This window comes from Heptranchias perlo, chromosome 8 (assembly GCF_035084215.1).
Source record: "Heptranchias perlo isolate sHepPer1 chromosome 8, sHepPer1.hap1, whole genome shotgun sequence".
Lineage (NCBI taxonomy): Eukaryota > Metazoa > Chordata > Chondrichthyes > Hexanchiformes > Hexanchidae > Heptranchias > Heptranchias perlo.
The window spans coordinates 997,952-1,017,999 of NC_090332.1; the positions used below are offsets into that span (position 1 = coordinate 997,952).

At 49.1% G+C, this 20,048-nt stretch overlaps 2 protein-coding genes across 3 annotated transcripts in view; one reads left to right on the plus strand and one right to left on the minus strand.

The window, feature by feature from the left end:
* Positions 1-6,843, plus strand: part of LOC137324286 (adenylate cyclase type 8-like) — a 149,315-nt gene extending 142,472 nt beyond the window's left edge. The window contains exons 17-18 of the mRNA XM_067988427.1: positions 3,920-4,034; positions 5,454-6,843. Coding sequence (XP_067844528.1) covers positions 3,920-4,034; positions 5,454-5,821 — 483 coding nt within the window. The 3' untranslated portion in view covers positions 5,822-6,843. The remainder of the gene's footprint in view (positions 1-3,919; positions 4,035-5,453) is intronic.
* A 28-nt stretch (positions 6,844-6,871) lies between these two features.
* On the minus strand, positions 6,872-17,186 carry LOC137324324 (uncharacterized). Of its 2 annotated transcripts, none has more exons than XM_067988475.1 (2): positions 16,963-17,186; positions 6,872-11,166 (listed from the first exon to the last, which is right to left on the minus strand). In XM_067988475.1, the coding sequence occupies exon 2, from the start codon at positions 11,153-11,155 to the stop codon at positions 9,620-9,622; it is 1,536 nt and encodes a 511-aa protein (XP_067844576.1). In that variant the 5' UTR covers positions 11,156-11,166; positions 16,963-17,186; the 3' UTR covers positions 6,872-9,619. The 2 variants fall into 2 exon arrangements, with proteins under 2 accessions (XP_067844576.1, XP_067844575.1); XM_067988474.1 differs by having other exon boundaries at positions 16,992-17,185.
* Positions 17,187-20,048: the final 2,862 nt, after the last annotated feature.

A 20,048-nucleotide genomic window follows, 5' to 3' on the forward strand; every position in this document is an offset into this window, starting at 1 on the left:
AAAGGAAGTAGGTGAGCACATTGCGGATGCCCTAACTATAATCTTTCAAAGTTCTCTAGATTCAGGAACTGTCCCTCTAGATTGGAAAATTGCACATGTCACTCCGCTTTTTAAGAAAGGAGAGAGAGGGAAACCGGGGAATTATAGACCAGTTAGCCTAACATCTGTTGTGGGGAAATTGCTGGACTCTATAATTAAGGATAGGGTGACTGAACACCTCGAGAATTTTCTGTTAATCAGAGAGAGCCAGCATGGATTTGTGAAAGGTAGGTCATGCCTGACAAACCTGATTGAATTTTTTGAAGAGTGGACAGGGGAATGTCAATGGATGTTATTTATATGGACTTCCAGAAGGCAATTGATAAGGTCCCACATAAGAGACTATTAGCTAAGATCGAAGCCCATGGAATCGAGGGAAAAGTACGGACTTGGTTAGGAAGTTGGCTGAGCGAAAGGCGACAGAGAGTAGGGATAATGGGTAAGTACTCACATTGGCAGGATGTGACTAGTGGAGTCCTGCAGGGATCTGTCTTAGGGCCTCAATTATTCACAATATTTATTAACGACTTAGTGAAGGCATAGAAAGTCTCATATCTAAGTTTGCCGATGACACAAAGATTGGTGGCATTGTAAGCAGTGTAGATGAAAACAGAAAATTACAAAGCGATATTGATAGATTAGGTGAATGGGCAAAACTGTGGCAAATGGAATTCAATGTCGACAAATGTGAGGTCATCCACTTTGGATCAAAAAAGGATAGAACAGGGTACTTTCTAAATGGTAAAAAGTTAAAAACAGTGGATGTCCAAAGGGACTTAGGGGTTCAGGTACATAGATCATTGAAGTGTCATGAACAGGTGCAGAAAATAATCAAGAAGACTAATGGAATGCTGGCCTTTATATCTAGAGGACTAGAATACAAGGGGGCAGAAGTTATGCTGCAGCTATACAAAACCCTGGTTAGACCGCACCTGGAGTACTGTGAGCAGTTCTGGGCACCGCACCTTCGGAAGGACATATTGGCCTTGGAGGGAGTACAGCGTAGGTTTACTAGAATGATACCCGGATTTCAAGGGTTAAGTTACGAGGAGAGATTACACAAATTGGGGTTGTATTCTCTGGAGTTTCGAAGGTTAAGGGGTGATCTGATCGAAGTTTATAAGATATTAAGGGGAACAGATAGGGTGGATAGAGAGAAACTATTTCCGCTGGTTGGGGATTCTAGGAGTAGGGGACACAGTCTAAAAATTAGAGCCAGACCTTTCAGGAGCGAGATTAGAAAACATTTCTACACACAAAGGGTGGTAGAAGTTTGGAACTCTCTTCCGCAAACGGCAATTGATACTAGCTCAATTGCTAAATTTAAATCTGAGATAGATAGCTTTTTGGCAACCAAAGGTATTAAGGGATATGGGCCAAAGGCAGGTATATGGAGTTAGATCACAGATCAGCCATGATCTTATCAAATGGCGAAGCAGGCACGAGGGGCTGAATGGCCTACTCCTGTTCCTATGTTCCTATGATGGGCCGAATGGCCTCCTTCTGTGCTGTAAATTTTCTATGATTCTATTAGCCATTGGCTTTTGATTTCACTTCTGATTCGCTGCTATTCTAATCAATTCTCCAGCAAATTTTGGTGCAAATTCACCACTCGGGAATCACGATCTGACTTAGAATTTAGCGCCAATATTGCCGTTGCAGCCAATTCCAGGCCAATATATTTTTTCCTCTTCACTTTAAACTTTAAAAGGAGGAGCAGAGAGATGTCGGGGTTCAGATACACAAACGAGTGGTTATGTTGATAAAGTTATTAAGACAACAAATGGGATCCTACATTTTATAAATAAGGGGCACAGAGTTCAAAATCAGAGGTAAAACTAAACCTGTACAGCCATTTGTTAATATATTCTGTTTAGTTTTGGGCGCCTTACTTCGTGGAGGATGTCAAAGCCAAGACAGCCATGGCTTAGTGGTAGCACTCTCATCTCTCAGTCAGAAGATTGTGGATTCAAGTCCCACTCCAGGGACTTAAGCACAAAATCTAGGCTGACACTCCAGTGCAGTACAGAGGGAGTGCTACACTGTCAGAGGTGCTGTCTTTCAGGTGAGATGTTAAACCAAGGCCCCATCTGCCCTCTAAGATGGATGTAAAAGATCCCACGGCACATTTCAAAGAAAAGCAAGGGAATTTTCCCCAGTGTCCTGGTCGATATTTATCCCACAACCAAAATCACTAAAATCCGATTATCTGGACATTACCTCGTTGCTGTTTGTGGGATCTTGCTGTGCGCAAATTGTCTGCCGCATTTCCTACATTACAACAGTGACTACACTTCAAAAGTATTTCATTGGCTGTGAAGCACTTTGGGACATCCTGAGGTCGTGAAAGACGCTGTATAAATGCAAGTTTTTCTTTCATGGAGAGGGTGCAGAAGAGATTCATGAAGCTACCAGAGATGAGAGGTTTAATTATGAGGAGAAACAGGGACACTTTTCACTAGAACAGAGAAGGGTGAGGAGATTTTATAGAGATGTTCAAAGTTCTGAGTTGTTTTGGTAAGATAAATAGGGTAAAGCTATTTCCACTGGTAAGCACGGCAGTAACCAGAGAGCATAGATTTCACATGATCACCAATTAACGAAGGGAGAGGTAGGAGAATGTTTTTAAGAGATTTTTTTATGCTGAGGATTGTTAGGACATAGAATGTTCTGCTAGAAATAATGGGGGGAGCAGAATCTATAATAGCTTTTGAAAGGGGAGGGGATAAATATATCTAAAGGAAAAAAAAGTAAAATGGTATGGACAAAGGACCAGGGAATGGGACTGAGGCGAGAGCTCTTTCAGACAGAGGGCACAGGGGCCAAAGGGTTAATGGGGAAAGGGCCGGGGAATGAGACTGAGGCGAGAGCTCTTTCAGACAGAGGGCACAGGGGCAATGGAATGAATGGGGAAAGGGCTGTGGAATGGGACTGAGGGGAAAGATCTTTCAGACAGAGGGCACGGGGACGATGGGGTGAATGGGGAAAGGGCTGGGGAATGGGACTGAGGGGAAAGATCTTTCAGACAGAGGGCACGGGGACGATGGGGTGAATGGGGAAAGGGCTGGGGAATGGGACTGAGGGGAAAGATCTTTCAGACAGAGGGCACGGGGACGATGGGGTGAATGGGGAAAGGGCTGGGGAATGAGACTGAGGGGAAAGATCTTTCAGAGGGCACAGGGGCAATGGAATGAATGGGGAAAGGGCTGTGGAATGGGACTGAGGGGAAAGATCTTTCAGAGGGCACAGGGGTGATGGGGTGAATGGGGAAAGGGCCGTGGAATGGGACTGAGGGGAGAGCCCTCCTGTGCTGTACAGTTCTCTGATTCTACTCCTGGTGGTAGCGGAAAAACCGTGTCTCTGAAGAATTGATGGAAGGTTTTGATTTCCCAGCTCTGTCCTTTCTCCCACCCTGTACTTTTCTTCAAATCAGCCGAACCCTACCATCCACATTTTGCTGATGATTCCACTCTACATTCATTAACTTCCTTCAGATCATAAGGTCTCAGTGTTCTTACTGTGTAATAGGCAAATCACTACCTTTTAAACTATAAACCCTTGAATTGGAACCATCCCAGGCTAAAGTAGGAGCGGTGGGACAGACAAGAGAGGGATGAGCAAACCACCAGTGCCACGAAATAACTGCGTACTAAAAGATGTCATTGAACAGCACGGATTGACTGGCCCTTGGAATCCCTCCCTGCCCCCATGGGATGAGGCTGGGACTGTGCCCAACTTGAGCTCAATAATTCTCCATGTGGGGAACTGCAAATGAAAACTGTCCCCCAGCATTCCAGGCATGGCACATTCCAGCTCCAAGCTCTGGCATGATCGCTCTGCCCCAATGAGAGAAAAGAATAACGCTGAGATTTTGTTTCAGGGTATTGATGACGAGTGGGAACACCTCTGTAACCTGGCAGACTTTGCATTGGCTCTGAATAATACCATGCTGGAGATTCACAAACATTCCTACATCAACTTTCAACTCCGAGTCGGTAAGTAAGTCTCATCACAGAATGAGGCAGTGTGGTGAGAGAAAGGAAGGGTCAGTATGGATAGAACGCAGAATATCGGGATATAAGGATTGGTACAGAGAGCAAACGGGATGGAGGGATATAAGGATTGGTACAGATAGAGAATGGGATGAGATTACCAAGCCTGTTATGGGGGTTGACTTAGTTCCAAACTTGCCCTGCTGGCATTTCAATTTGGAGCCACCTTAACTCTAAAGAGACTCCACCTACTTCTCCCAAGAAGGGATAGTCACTAGTTGGATGATAAAGAGCTGACAAGCACAGGTTTGAGTCCTTGCTCGTGGTTAGCAGGATACTGTCAACTTCTCACAAATGACACTGGTAACGCTACAACTCACATAAGATGTGTGAGTGTGTCACCCATCCTCCTCACTGCCAGCGCAGACACACATTGACTGGTGGTCCCACCACTTTCAGGCGTAGAGCGTCAACAGAAGCTGCTTGCCTCTGTAGCCCCCTGAGCACCATACGCCCACTCCAGTTAACATCGCAGCAACTTTGAACCAAGTCCCCAGGTTTCTCTGGTAGGTACATGATAGATATTGGCTTCAGTGTCAGGGGAGGGCCTGAGCAAGACAGTTTGAGATATTTCAGCCAACTAGGTTCTTCAAACTTCTAAACCTAAACCTACTGAACATCTGTTAATGAATCCAGGGCCTAGGGACTTCGGTAATGAATCACATTTACCAGGGGGCTGACTCCCCTCCCCCTCCCCGGGGGGCTGACTCCCCTCCCCCTCCCCGGGGGGCTGACTCCCCTCCCCCTACCCCGGGGACTGACTCCCATCCCCCTCCCCCAGGGACTGTCTCCCATCCCCCTCCCCCAGGGCCTGTCTCCCATCCCCCTCACCCAGGGACTGACTCCCGTCCCCCAGGGACTGACTCCCCTCCCCAGGGGGATTACTCCCCTCCCTTTCCCCAGGGGGCTGACTCCCCTCCCTCTTCCCCGGGCACTGACTGCCATGCCCCTCCCCCGGGCACTGACTGCCATGCCCCTCCCCCGGGCACTGACTGCCTTCCCCCTCCCAGGGGGCTGACTGCCCTCCCCTCCTGTTTATTTCCAGATTTTTTAATAACAGTATTCAGATTCTCCAGCTGCCACGGTGGGATTTGAACTCATGTTCCTCTGGATTATTAGTCTATTGCCAGAGCCACTACACCACGCTACCATAAACCAGCCATCACTCAGTATCCTTCACACTCTGCTGGGGTTTATCAATGCTGAAGGAGGAAGTAGAGGCCAAGCCTATGGTTTCTCGGCTGTTTGGAAGTGAATTAAGATTTGACTGGTGAGGAAGCAGGAGCATTGGATTGTAAGTAAATAGCTGAGTTAGGTGTGGCGAATGAGAATGACTGCTGCCCTCTTTGCCTTTGGTTCCAGGATTCTCACAGGGGCCAGCAGTTTCTGGAGTTATTGGAGCCAAGAAACCACAATATGACATTTGGGGTGTGACGGTGAATCTTGCTAGTCGCATGGAAAGCACTGGCATCAGTGGGAAGATCCAGGTGCCGGAGGAAACCTACATCATTCTCCAATCGCGCGGCTTTGCGTTCGAATACAGGGGCTCCATCTATGTCAAAGGTGTGTCTGAGAAATGGGGGGAAGTCGAGACATATTTCCTGAAAGGGAGAAGCAAGCAGATTGTGGAGCACAAGTGGATGAGGAGGCAAAGCGCCCAGCACTCGTTGTCCGTCATCATCTCCGGCTTAATGGAGGAAACGAATAAGGAAAAGAAATTTAAAGTGTGAGCGGATAAAGTGATGCATGTACTAATCGAACAAATGCTCCAAGTGCCTTGGAATGTTGGCATTTCAAGTTGAAGGAAGCTGCTATCAAATTTAATTAGTTTCAAAATCACATGGACAAAATAATGTTGTGAATTTATAGAGGAAAGGCAATGTAAATTGTTCTATATTGCTGGACTGGGCTGTGATTAGATGGTATGGTGCGAGACTGGGCTGTGAATGCCCAATACAGTCATGGGATTAGGGTGCAAATCAACAATTTTGTCATATTACAAATACAATAACAGGTGCCCGAATGACTCAGTGGGTAAATGCACCCCTGAGTGTGACAGCCACTGAGAAAGGGTGAGCGTTCCCCTGGCCTGTACTGAATGACAGTATATGAATGATTCCAGCTGACTTGGGAGTTGGGCTGCTAGATTTGGTCTCAGTTTGTCTGAGCGAGTTGGGGGTGATCAGCTGTGGGTTCCAACTCCTGATCAATACCTGGAGACACCTGCTGGTAAGTGCATGTGAACATTGGTGGAGGCCGGGAATGGCCAGTGTAGTGATGTGACCAGAATCACACTGTCACCATCTCACACCACTAATACAGAAAGACTGCTGGGTGAGGTTCCAGAGGAGCAGGTATCCATTGACCCACATCATCACACGGATTGGTTACTGCAGAGCAGCAACAAAGTGGAACAGATTCAGTAAGAGTTGAGCTGGAGAGTATTTTATGGGCTGGGGATTGTAAGATGGGGATAATAGCTGTGTTGAAGATGGTTACATAGAGCATTTACACTGGAGAGAATCGATAAAGAACTCTTGAAAATTAAATCTGGCTTCGAAGGAGTTGGGTAACCATGTGTTCAAATCATTTCACTGCACCTTTCCCATTCCCTCCGTTACATAGAATTGGTTATTTCATTCCCAATCCCGACATTATATAGAACTGGTTATTCGTCCCTGTTCTTCTTGTGTTCTCTCTTAGATATATATTGATACATCAGAAGGAAAGAGATTCATCCATCCCAATCACTCGCAACATGTTACAAAATCAACAATAAATTCAAGATTTTGAATGTGAGGTTTTAATTGTGACACATCACTGGGTGGATCAGTAACACAGCAAATCAGAGGGACGGGCCTGTTCTGTATGTTTGGGGCTATTACTTGCGTGTGACAGTATTGCACTGAAAGCACTGCAAACTTCTCATCCCAGCACTGTGAAATGCAATTTCAGCAACGTCTGCTGTTCATGCAGCGAATGTCACTTTATACAGGTAGCGCCACTTTATACAGGTAGCGGCACTTTATACAGGTAGAGGCACTTTATACAGGTAGCAGCACTTTATACAGGTAGTGCCACTTTATACAGGTAGAGGCACTTTATACAGGTAGCGGCACTTTATACAGGTAGCGGCACTTTATACAGGTAGAGGCACTTTATACAGGTAGAGGCACTTTATACAGGTAGTGCCACTTTATACAGGTAGCGGCACTTTATACAGGTAGCGGCACTTTATACAGGTAGAGGCACTTTATACAGGTAGCAGCACTTTATACAGGTAGAGGCACTTTATACAGGTAGTGCCACTTTATACTAGTGTTAAGCAGGTTAGAAGCAAATTAAATGTAGGCTCAGAGAAAGGTTACAGCACAGAAGGAAGCCATTCGGCCCATCGAGTGAACGCCGGCTCTATGCAAGAGTAATTCAACCAGACCCAATCCCCGTAGCCCTGCAGTTTTTTTCCTTTCAAATACTTATCCAGTTCCCTTTTGAAGGCCATGATTGAATCTGCCTCCACCACCCCCTCAGGCAGTGCATTCCAGATCCTAACCACTCGCTGCGTAAAAAAACATTTTTCCTCATGTCACCTTTGGTTCTTTTGACAATCACCTTAAATCTGTGTCCTCTGGTTCTTGACCCTTCCGCCAATGGGAACAGTTTCTATCTACTCTGTCTAGACCCTTCATGATTTTGAATATCGCTATCAAATCTCCTCTCAACCTTCTCTGTTCAAAGGAGAACAACCCCAGCTTCTCCAGTCTATCCACGTAACTAAAGTTCCTCATCCCTGGAATCATTCTAGTAAATCTCTTCTGCACCCTCTCTAAGGCCTTCACATCTTTCCTGAAGTGCGGTGCCCAGAACTGGACACAAGACTCCAGTTGTGGCTGAATCAGTGTTTTATAAAGGTTCATCATGACTTCATACTTTTGTACTCTCTGCCTCTATTTATAAAGCCCAGGATCCCGTATGCTTTTTTAACCATTTTCTCAATCTGCCCTGCCACCTTCAACGATTTGTGTACATATACCCCCAGATCTCTCTGTTCCTGTACCCCTCTTAGAATTGTGCCCTCTAGTTTATATTGCCTCTCCTTGTTCTTCCTACTGAAATGCATCACTTCGCATTTTTCTGCGTTAAATTTCATCTGCCACGTGTCCGCCCATTCCACCAGCCTGTCTATATCCTCTTGAAGTCCATCACTATCCTCCTCACTGTTTACTACCCTTCCAAGTGTTGTGTTATCTGCAAATTTTGAAATTGTGCCCTGTACACCCAAGTCCAAGTCATTAATATATATCAAGAAAAGCAGTAGAATCATAGAATCATAGAAGTTACAACATGGAAACAGGCCCTTTGGCCCAACATGTCCATGTCGCCCAGTTTATACCACTAAGCTAGTCCCAATTTCCTGCACTTGGCCCATATCCCTCTATAGTGGTCCCAGCACTGACCCCTGGGGAACACCACTGTACACCTCCCTCCAGTCTGAAAAACAACCATTCACCACTACTCTCTGTTTCCTGTCCTTCATCAAAAAACTATCAGGTTAGTTAAACACGAATTGCCTTTAACAAATCCGTGCTGGCTTTCCCTAATCAATCCACCCTCGTCCAAGTGACTGTTAATTCTGTCCCAGATTATTGTTTCTAAAAGTTTCTCCACCACTGAGGTTAATCTGACTGGCTTGTAGTTGCTGGGTTTATCCTCAAATGGAGGGTTGTTAGTTGTCTTTGGTCAACTTCAGGGCAGTACTGAGGGAGCGCTGCACTGTCAGAGGGTCAGTACTGAGGGAGCGCTGCACTGCCGGAGGGGCAGTACTGAGGGAGCGCTGCACTGCCGGAGGGGCAGTACTGAGGGGAGAGCTGCACTGTCAGGTCCTGTTTTTATGATGAGATGTTAAACCTCTCAGGTAGATGTAAAAGGACCCATGGCATTATTTGATGAAGAGCAGAGGAGTTCTCTTCACCAACATTTATCCCTCAACCAAAACCACCAAAAATAGATTATGTGATCATGTATCTCATTGCTGTTTGTGGGATCTTGCTGTGCACAAATTGGCTGCTGCGTTTCCTACACTACAACAGCGAGCACACTTCAAAAATACCTGGTTGGCTGTGAAGTGCTTTGATCCTAAGGTCATAAAAGGCACTGAGACAGCCATTGGGCGATATGAGCCAACCAAGGCGACGTGGTATGTGTGACCCCTGGTGGGGGGAGATTGAAACAGTCATGGCGGGGGGGGCATTGAAACAGCCATGGAGGGGCAATAGCAAACCATGGTGGGATGTTGAAACAGCCATGGGGGTGGTGGAGGTATCAGCAAACCATGGTGGGGAGGTTGTTAGAACAACCATGGGGGGCTATTGAAATAGCCATGTTTGAGAAGGTTTTCTGGGAGGGCCTGTTGTGCTGAGTCTGCTTCACTCGGGCATGATGGGCCGAATGGCCTCCTTCTGTGCTGTGAGCCAATCATGATTTCAGGCACTAGCACAGCTGAGAATGTTTGATATCGGGATTTCCATTCACATCCTGGGGTGCAGCAGATCAGTGAGGTTCCCAATGGCTTCACTTCCCTGCTGAATATTCTTGTCAAACTTCTCCTTATTCACAGCGGCCCTGCGAAGTATTTCCGCTCTTGCTTGGTGACATTTATCCTGGAGCTTCTTAAACTCGCGGTCAGACCCCTGCCCGCCCAGCAACGAGCTCAGGTTCTCCAGCTGACGTACAAGATATTTGTCGTAAATCTCCACGTAGGTTTCTGACATGGCGCCGATGAGGGTCATGATGCTGACTCCCTGGGACACTTGGAGGTCCATCACCTGACTGCTGACTAACGCACCTGGAGAGCCCTGTGTGACTCCTTCACTCACAGGACCAAGCCTCTCAAACGTCTTCAGGCAATCTTCTGTTAATCTGGGTATCACTTGGATGAAGTTGATCATCTCTGACCAGTTGGATTTGATGCTAACCAGGGCCCTCAGCCCATTAGCCATCAGCTCTACAGTTGTGCTGACATCCTCCTCTTTCGACTGATTGTCCTTTATCCCTCTCAACAACGTCTCACTCTCTTCACCCAATTCATTCATCTTTTGGAAACATTCTTGATAATCATTTCTCGACTCCTCCAACTTGGTTTGGATTTCCTCGATCTTCAGGGAGGCTTGCTCTCTAACCTTCTGGAGGAAACTGTTGACTTCAGAGTTTGAGGCAGAGGATTTTTTGCTGTTCAGCTCAGACACCAGGTGCATGAGAAACATTAACGCTTTCCCCAGCTCCACTGCGAGGACCACTGGGCTGGTCACACTGCTCAAAAAATCAACAATCTTCGGGAGAAGCTCGATCATCTGTTTCAGCCCTTCCGAACAGAGCTGATCAATGAAAGCTCTTGCCTTTACATCATCACATTCATTTCCTAGTTTCTCACGTCTTTGGGAAACCCTGATCCATTTCTCCATTAAATCTCTCTTCTCTTTCTCTACCAACTCGTTCTTTTCTTTTCTTTCCTCCAAGACTTTCTGTACTTCCTTCAGCTTATCCTGGTTGTCACTCTGGGAAACTGCACAGACCTCCAGCAACTCACTGAGTAACTCACTGAGAAAGGAGAGCTCCTTTTCCACAGATTCAGCACATCCCATGCATTGAGCTGCACAAAGCTGAATGCTCTTCAGCTGTTTGGGAAGGTCTTTGTTTAGAGATGACCCTTTACCCACATTCCTCACATGGACAGTAAGGTCTTCACAATACATCTGGATTTTGTTCAGATTATCGCGGGTCTCTTGAAATGAGTTTACACTTTGGTTGCAAACCTGCATCAGACTCTTCTGGAATGACTCTGGATGGTCAAACCTGGATTTCTTGTGTTGGTTTAGTTGAAGGTCCTTTATCCCTGCAGCGAGACGCACCAGCTCACCTAAAATAGCCACAGACGTGGGTGCTGGTACCAGGAACTTCTCCCACTTGACCTGGGACTGGACCATCAGCTCAAAGCACCCAGCCACCTGCTGCGTGCAGAGGGGCTCGGTCAGGAGCTCGGTAACCTGGCATTGATTATCCGACATGCTGATATTTCCTGCAATGAGAATTAGCACAACTGAAATGACTCAAACATTAACAATTATTCTGTTATTGTAGAGAGGGTTCACATTAGATCAGACCAGTGGTCAGCCTTACACAACTCAAGGACCAGGTCTCAGCCCTGCTGCACTGACTTAGATGATAAAGGGGATGGTGGTGGCACTACAATTGGGCTCAGTGCTGCTGGGTGAGGGAGGTGACCATTTCTGATCACTGTCCCACGATGGCTGGAGGACATCAGCATTGGGCTTGGTTGTGACCCCATCAATAATTCAACAACCTGCTGATATTTAGAGCTTCTTCTCCAGATGGAGAATCAGCAGGTCCACCCACCCTCCTCCTCACCCGCCCTCCTCGCCCGCCCCCCTCCTCACCTGCCCACCTCATTCGCCCTCCTCACCCCCTTCTCACACACCCTCCTCACCCGCCTCCTCACCCGCCCTCCTCACCCCACCTGCCTCTGCGCCCCCTCCTCACCCGCCATCCGGAGCTGGCCCAAACCCAACCCATTTCCTTGGGTCAAGGGTCATCTTTGGTGCGCGGGGAACTCACAACGGGATTTCCACTGCCAGTGCAAGGAGAGAAAATCCAAAGACCGAGGCCTGCAAAGGAGGGTAAGTGGGGGCCGGATAGGAGGGACAAGAGGCAGCTACAAGCCCCTCTGCCAGCGGTGGTCTCGGTGGGATGGAGATAAATCCAGGTGGGCGGTGAGGCGATGGAAGGCCTCGCTGACTGAATTTTCTCTCATTCTCTGCTGCACTCCCGTTCTCACTGACAAGGCTTAAACGAGGATACCAGGGTGATGGCAGAGTGATCCCAGCCCCCACACAGAGCCTGCAGCTCCCAAAGGGACATGTTGTGGCCAACATCATGTAGGAGAGCAAACAGCTCCGCTTGCTGCACCTCACTGAAAAGGCTTCCCACCTCCCCATGCTCCATTCGATTGTGTATAACTCACGGAGGTTCACAGTGAGGTTTGAGCACGGTAAAATCTACCAGAGGCTCAATATCTGGGAATGATTTTACCAAATTCATTAGACCGCAAGAGAATCATGGGGATAGAAATCTGCCTCGGGCGGGAGAGCAGGATGGTGATAAGACAGTGTGGTGATTGATAGGGCAGCGGGGTGAGAGGGCAGCGGGGGTGAGAGGGCAGCGGGGGTGAGAGGGCAGCGGGGGTGAGAGGGCAGCGGGGTGAGAGGGCAGCGGGGTGAGAGGGCAGCGGGGGTGATAAGACAGTGTGGTGATTGATAGGGCAGCGGGGTCAGAGGGCAGCGGGGTGAGAGGGCAGCGGGGGTGAGAGGGCAGCGGGGGTGAGAGGGCAGCGGGGTGAGAGGGCAGCGGGGTGAGAGGGCAGCGGGGTGAGAGGGCAGCGGGGGTGATAAGACAGTGTGGTGATTGATAGGGCAGCGGGGTGAGAGGGCAGCGGGGGTGAGAGGGCAGCGGGGTGAGAGGGCAGCGGGGTGAGAGGGCAGCGGGGTGAGAGGGCAGCGGGGGTGATAAGACAGTGTGGTGATTGATAGGGCAGCGGGGTCAGAGGGCAGCGGGGTGAGAGGGCAGCGGGGGTGAGAGGGCAGCGGGGGTGAGAGGGCAGCGGGGGTGAGAGGGCAGCGGGGTGAGAGGGCAGCGGGGGTGAGAGGGCAGCGGGGTGAGAGGGCAGCGGGGTGAGAGGGCAGCAGGGGTGATAAGACAGTGTGGTGATTGATAGGGCAGCGGGGTGAGAGGGCAGTGGGGTGAGAGGGCAGCGGGGGTGAGAGGGCAGCGGGGGTGAGAGGGCAGCGGGGTGAGAGGGCAGCGGGGGTGAGATGGCAGCAGGGTGAGAGGGCAGCGGGGTGAGAGGGCAGCGGGGTGAGAGGGCAGCGGGGGTGATAAGACAGTGTGGTGATTGATAGGGCAGCGGGGTCAGAGGGCAGCGGGGTGAGAGGGCAGCGGGGGTGAGAGGGCAGCGGGGGTGAGAGGGCAGCGGGGGTGAGAGGGCAGCGGGGGTGAGATGGCAGCAGGGTGAGAGGGCAGCGGGGTGAGAGGGCAGCGCGGGCAACAGCGAATCGGCCGCCCGTTTTGAATCCCACACAATTTTCTTGTCCATTGACATCATGGAAAGGAAAATCGAACGGGGTAAAATGTGCAGCCAATTCGCTGCCTCCCTGTACGGCCCCATCCCCCCACCGTCCCATCCCCCCACCGTCCCATCGCCTCACCGTCCCATCCCCCACCGTCCCATCGCCCCACCGCCCTATCACCCCACCGCCCTATCACCCCACCGCCCTATCACCCCACCGCCCTATCACCCCACCGGCCTATCACCCCACTGTCCAATCACCCCACTGTCCAATCACCCCACTGTCCAATCACCATACTGCCCTATCACCCCACCGTCCTATCACCCCACTGTCCTATCATCCCACCGCCCTATCACCCCACCGTCCTATCACCCCACCGTCCTATCACCCCACCGTCCTATCACCCCACCGCCCTATCACCCCACCGCCCTATCACCCCACCGCCCTATCACCCCACCGTCCTATCACCCCACCGTCCTATCATCCCACCGTCCTATCACCCCACCGCCCTATCACCCCACCGCCCTATCACCCCACCGCCCTATCACCCCACCGCCCTATCACCCCACCGCCCTATCACCCCACCGCCCTATCACCCCACCGTCCTATCACCCCACCGTCCTATCACCCCACCGTCCTATCACCCCACCGTCCTATCACCCCACCGTCCTATCACCCCACCGTCCTATCACCCCACCGTCCTATCACCCCACCGTCCAATCACCCCACCGTCCAATCACCCCACCGTCCAATCACCCCACCGTCCAATCACCCCACCGTCCAATCACCCCACCGTCCTATCACCCCACCGTCCAATCACCCCACCGTCCTATCACCCCACCGTCCTATCACCCCACCGTCCTATCACCCCACCGCCCTATCACCCCACCGTCCTATCACCCCACCGTCCTATCACCCCACCGCCCTATCACCCCACCGTCCAATCACCCCACTGTCCTATCACCCCACCGTCCAATCACCCCACTGTCCTATCACCCCACTGTCCTATCACCCCACTGCCCTATCACCCCACTGTCCTATCACCCCACTGCCCTATCACCCCACTGTCCTATCACCCCACCGTCCAATCACCCCACCGTCCTATCACCCCACCGCCCTATCACCCCACTGTCCTATCACCCCACTGTCCTATCACCCGTACTGCAGTACAGCCCATACAGCACTATCACCAGACGGCGCGATCTCACATACTGCATTATCGCCCGTACCGCACTATCGCCCGTATCCCGAACCGCACTATTGCCGGAGACGGATTTCTGCCCCATAGAATTTTGGAGCACAGAAGGAGCCTGTTCGTCCTGTTCGAGGAGGTGTAATTATGTGTGTTCTTACTTATAATCTTCAAATTAATGGGTTTCGCGACATTGAATATTAGGTGTCACAGATTTATTATGCTTACAATAAATAAACATACACTTAATAGCAGCACTTACGACAACAAGGAGCATTAACCTCGATCACTCAGCTTTTCACTATATTTATCAATGACTCTGATGAAGGAACAGAGAGCCGTGTATCCAAGTTTGCTGATGACACTAAGTTAGGTGGCACAGTAAATAGTGTCGATGGGAGCAGGAAGTTGCAAAGGGACATTAATAGATTCAGTGAGTGGGCAAAACTGCGGCAGATGGAGTTCAATGTGGGGAAATGTGAAGTCATCCACTTTGGACCCAAGAAAGAGATCAGAGTATTTTCTGAATGGTGAGAAGTCAGGAATTGTGGAGGAGCAGAGAGATTTAGGGGTCCAAGTACAGAAATCACTAAACATACAAACATACGAATTAAGAGCAGGAGTAGGCCATTCGGCCCCTCGAGCCTGCTGTGCCATTTGATAAGACCATGGCTGATCTGATTGTGACCTCAACCCTACTTTCCCGTCTACCTACTATAAACGTTGACTCCCTTGTTAATCAGGAATCTATCTAACTCAGCCTTAAAATATTCAATGACCCTGCCTCCACCGCTCTCTGGGGAAGGGAGTTCCACAGACTCACGACCCTCTGAGAGAAAAAATTTCTCCTCATCTCCGTCTTAAATGGGAGCCCCTTATTTTTAAACTGTGGCCCCTAGTTCTAGTCTCTCCCACAAAGGGAAGCATCTAATCCTTCTAGTCCCCCCAGGATCTTATAAGCACTAAAAGCCAGTAGATAGGCACAAAAAATAATTAAAAAGGCTAATGGAATGTTGGCCTTTATATCGGTGGCTGGAATCCAATGGGGAGGAAGTGATGCCACAGTTGTATAAAGCTCTGGTTAGACTGTATCTGGAGACTGGGTTCAGTTTTGGGCACCGCTCCTCAGGAAGGATATATTGGCCTTGGAGGGGGAGCAGTGCAGATTCACCAGAATGATCCCGGGGCTAAAAGGGTAAAATTATGAGGCCAGGTTGCAGAGACTAGGCTTGTATTCCCTCGAGTATAGAAGATTAAGCAGTGATCTGATTGAGGTGTTTAAGATGATTAAAGGATTTGATAGGGTCGATAGAGAGAAACTATTTCCTCTGGTGGGAGAGTCCAGAACAAGGGGGCAGAACCTTAAAATTAGAGCCAGGCCGTTCAGGGGTGATGTCAGGAAGCATTTCTTCACACAAAGGGGAGTGGGAATCTGGAAAACTCTGTTGGAGTCTGGGGGTCAATTGAAAATTCAAAACTGAGATTGATAGGTTTTTGTTGGGTTAGGGTATTAAAGATTACGGAACCAAGGCGGGTAAATGGAGTTAGGATACAGATCAGCCATGATCTAATTGAATGGTGGAACAGGCTCGAGGGGCTGAATGGCCTCCTCCTGTTCCTGTGTAGCTGCATTCCTTTCACAGATGTATCCTTGTTGGATTGTTTTTGTAACTAACGATTCTTTGAGTATATTTTCATCCCATGGTTGGATGTTATGCTTCAGGAATTAATTGGACCTATAACTTGCATATGACTTTGTCCATTAACTAGGCTGCAGAATAATGTTTATTTACCTCCCCAACATTTCTTCCTGTGCAGAGAATATCAGCCTGTTGCTTCATCGGCCTGGAATGACACCATAAAGATGTCACACGTAGCAGCGTATCATGAGCGGACTGAAAGACAGATTCACCCGTTCCTTCCGAGCCCATTGTGCGGGCTCTCTGAAACACCTATCCAATTTGTCCCTTTCCTCATACGCTATTAATTTTTTATTTTTTATCTTTATCGGCCATATGTGGAATTCCTCTGCAAACAGGATGTCAGGGAGACGGAGTGGCTGCCTCTATCTGACATAAGATAGAACCAGGGCCATGGGGGCTTTACTGAGAGCTTCGGGAATAACAGGCAGCGTGTGTCTCCCTCCACCCCATAAACATCCCAACAGGGTGGGGGATGAGGAGTACAGCCCTCCCCCAACTTCTGCAGAGAACAATCTAACCCCACTCCAACAAGATAGGAAGCTTTCCAGTCCCCTCCCTCACTGGATCACCATGAAATCTCCTCCTTCCTGGAAATAGGCAACATCATCTAAGCACGTAAAACCATAACAACAAAGTGAACCCACAACCGAATCAAACGAGTAACTCAATGTTGCCTCCCAGAAACCGGCTGTAAAATCTGTACTGGTCGGGAGAGGTCTGCAGGCTAACCGCACGGTGCTGTTTGTTATGTTCTCTGTGCCACACACTCCTCTGATTTAATTGCTCCCCGTTCAGGGGTGAAAGCACATTGAATCCCTGTTAAATGCCCCTCTTACCCTCACAGACAGCTGGCTTCCAGACTCACCTCCGTGGTGGGCTCCCACTCAACTCTGCTGTGTGTAAATCCACTGGGGGGATCTTGTGAGGCACTGCAAGCTAACAAAGAATCACTGAGTACGTCTGAACCCAGCCCGCCTGTGTCTCGAATGTCCTGCTCCCACGTTCACTGCCCCTAATGAACTCACTGGGCCTTGCCAAAAGGAAGAGGGGAATTCAAATCCTGGCATGTACTTATCCCAGTGAACTGGATTTCATCCTGCTCACTGCGCAAGGACAAAGAATGGAGCTGGAATCAAACGGCCCAGTTCAGCCGTTCGCTGTTGCTGCTCAGTCAGAGCCAGGTGGGCTTGACTCTCTTGGGCAATGTTTGGTTTGGAGATGAGCCAGGAGTACGTTCAAGATACAGGGTTATCTCTGGGGCACTGGTCTAATGTCCCAGTGATCTGTCAGTATGAGAGAACTTTCAGTGTAAAGTAAGCACAGGATGTGAGAGGGAGCAGATACTCTGCAGCATGCAAACAATTCTAGGAAATGAATGAAGCTAGCCAACAAGTGGCTGACATGGGAAAACAAGTCGTTACACAGGCTTTGACATTTAAACTGTACAAGTACCCAACATACCCTGCTCTTGTATTGGAGGGAAAAACCTTAAGTACATGAAAAGCTGAGGAGGATATCTAAATGTTGAAGGGACAGAATTGGTGGTGAAGTTTTAGGAGGTCTGGGGTCTCCGCAGAAAATTTTGATTGTTTACATTAAAATGATGTATTCGGGTTCATTTTAAACACTTTTATATTTCACAATTGATAGATTTTTAATCTAAAAAAAGGAAAAACAAAGTGACATTTAGATTTTCAACAGACAATTGCAAGAACTGCAGGATCCTCATTTAAATAAAACCCTTGAAGGCTGGTTAGTGCCTGAAACTGCTCCCTTTAGGGATGGGTAGGTGGGATGGGGGATATGAGGAGAAGGTGGGTAGGTGGGATTGGGCGATATGGTGAGAAGGTGGGTAGGTGGGATTGGGCGATATGGTGAGAAGGTGGGTAGGTGGGATTGGGGATATGGTGAGAAGGCGGGTAGGTGGGGCGAGTGAAGGTGGGGTTGAGGGATATGGTGAGAGGGTGAGGTTAACTTACGATAAAAAGGGAGTGTCTCGTGATGATACAATCGAGGAGTTTCCAAATTTTGGGCTTCCAGTATCCTTGGAAATTGCAGAAAAAATGACCAGCATTCTTAAAGACAATATGCAGACTCACGCTCAGTATTCTGAGTGAAGGACAAAAAGATTAAGAGTGTAAAGAAACACTGGCTATATTTTCCCCTCCTTTAACCTAGGGACACTGAAGCTGATTGTAACACCACACTCCTGAGATCTGGTAACTGAGCACAGAGTGACGGTCGAGTCTAGGGACTTGTGGCCTATCTGGCTTGATACCACACTGAGCAGGTCATTTACCCTTAGAAAGGAGCCTGAAAAGAACTCAGGTCTTTTTTCCCCTGGACTTTTCACCATTCATGTAAACAGAAAAATATATTGGAAATATAGAGAATGGACTTCCTCACTACCTGCTTGTGAATGAAACCCTCAACTGGATGGGAGGTTACCGGTTACAGTTATTGGCTGAGTACAAAGAGGAGAAGAGTCAATTCTCTCTTAACTCTCAATTCGCTTTATTCACATCGTTAGATCATATACATATAGCTTATACGTCTGGTTAGATATAGACATGCAGTTTGCACCAGGTTATACAGTTTTATACCCAAACTAAGATCTAAACAATCACCCACTAGGTTTCTCTGACACTCCCTGAGTGGTCACAGAATATAAAGGCTAATACCCGAAAAGGAGAGCTGACGCTGGCCAGGCGTTCCGTTCTCTCTCTTTCGACGTCGTCTCTACGTCCCTGACGTAGGTTCTTCCACTTCCGCGATGGTTGGTCTCCGGAGTCTTTGCTCCGGCTGCACGCCCAAGATTCTTCATTCTTATTCCGAATCTTATCTCTTCAAGCTGTGCTGTCTTTTTTTTTATTCGTTCACGGGATGTGGGCGTCGCTGGCAAGGCCGGCATTTATTGCCCATCCCTAATTGCCCCTTGAGAAGGTGGTGGTGAGCCGCCTTCTTGAACCGCTGCAGTCCGTGTGGTGAAGGTTCTCCCACAGTGCTGTTAGGAAGGGAGTTCCAGGATTTTGACCCAGCGACAATGAAGGAACGGCGATATATTTCCAAGTCGGGATGGTGTGTGACTTGGAGGGGAACGTGCAGGTGGTGTTGTTCCCATGCGCCTGCTGCCCTTGTCCTTCTAGGTGGTAGAGGTCGCGGGTTTGGGAGGTGCTGTCGAAGAAGCCTTGGCGAGTTGCTGCAGTGCATCCTGTGGATGGTACACACTGCAGCCACAGTGCGCCGGTGGTGAAGGGAGTGAATGTTTAGGGTGGTGGATGGGGTGCCAATCAAGCGGGCTGTTTTGTCCTGGATGGTGTCGAGCTTCTTGAGTGTTGTTGGAGCTGCACTCATCCAGGCAAGTGGAGAGTATTCCATCACACTCCTGACTTGTGCCTTGTAGATGGTGGAAAGGCTTTGGGGAGTCAGGAGGTGAGTCACTCGCCGCAGAATACCCAGCCTCTGACCTGCTCTCGTAGCCACAGTATTTATATGGCTGGTCCAGTTAAGTTTCTGGTCAATGGTGACCCCCAGGATGTTGATGGTGGGGGATTCGGCGATGGTAATGCCGTTGAATGTCAAGGGGAGGTGGTTAGACTCTCTCTTGTTGGAGATGGTCATTGCCTGGCACTTATCTGGCGCGAATGTTACTTGCCACTTATTAGCCCAAGCCTGGATGTGGTCCAGGTCTTGCTGTATGCAGGCTCGGACTGCTTCATTATCTGAGTGGTTGCGAATGGAACTGAACACTGTGCAGTCATCAGCGAACATCCCCATTTCTGACCTTATGATGGAGGGAAGGTCATTGATGAAGCAGCTGAAGATGGTTGGGCCGAGGACACTGCCCTGAGGAACTCCTGCAGCAATGCTCTGGGGCTGAGATGATTGGCCTCCAACAACCACTACCATCTTCCTTTGTGCT

What these genes read in the sequence shown, in the direction of transcription:
- LOC137324324 (XM_067988475.1), bottom strand. Translation starts at nt 11,155, where the DNA reads ATGTCGGATAATCAATGCCAGGTTACCGAGCTCCTGACCGAGCCCCTC.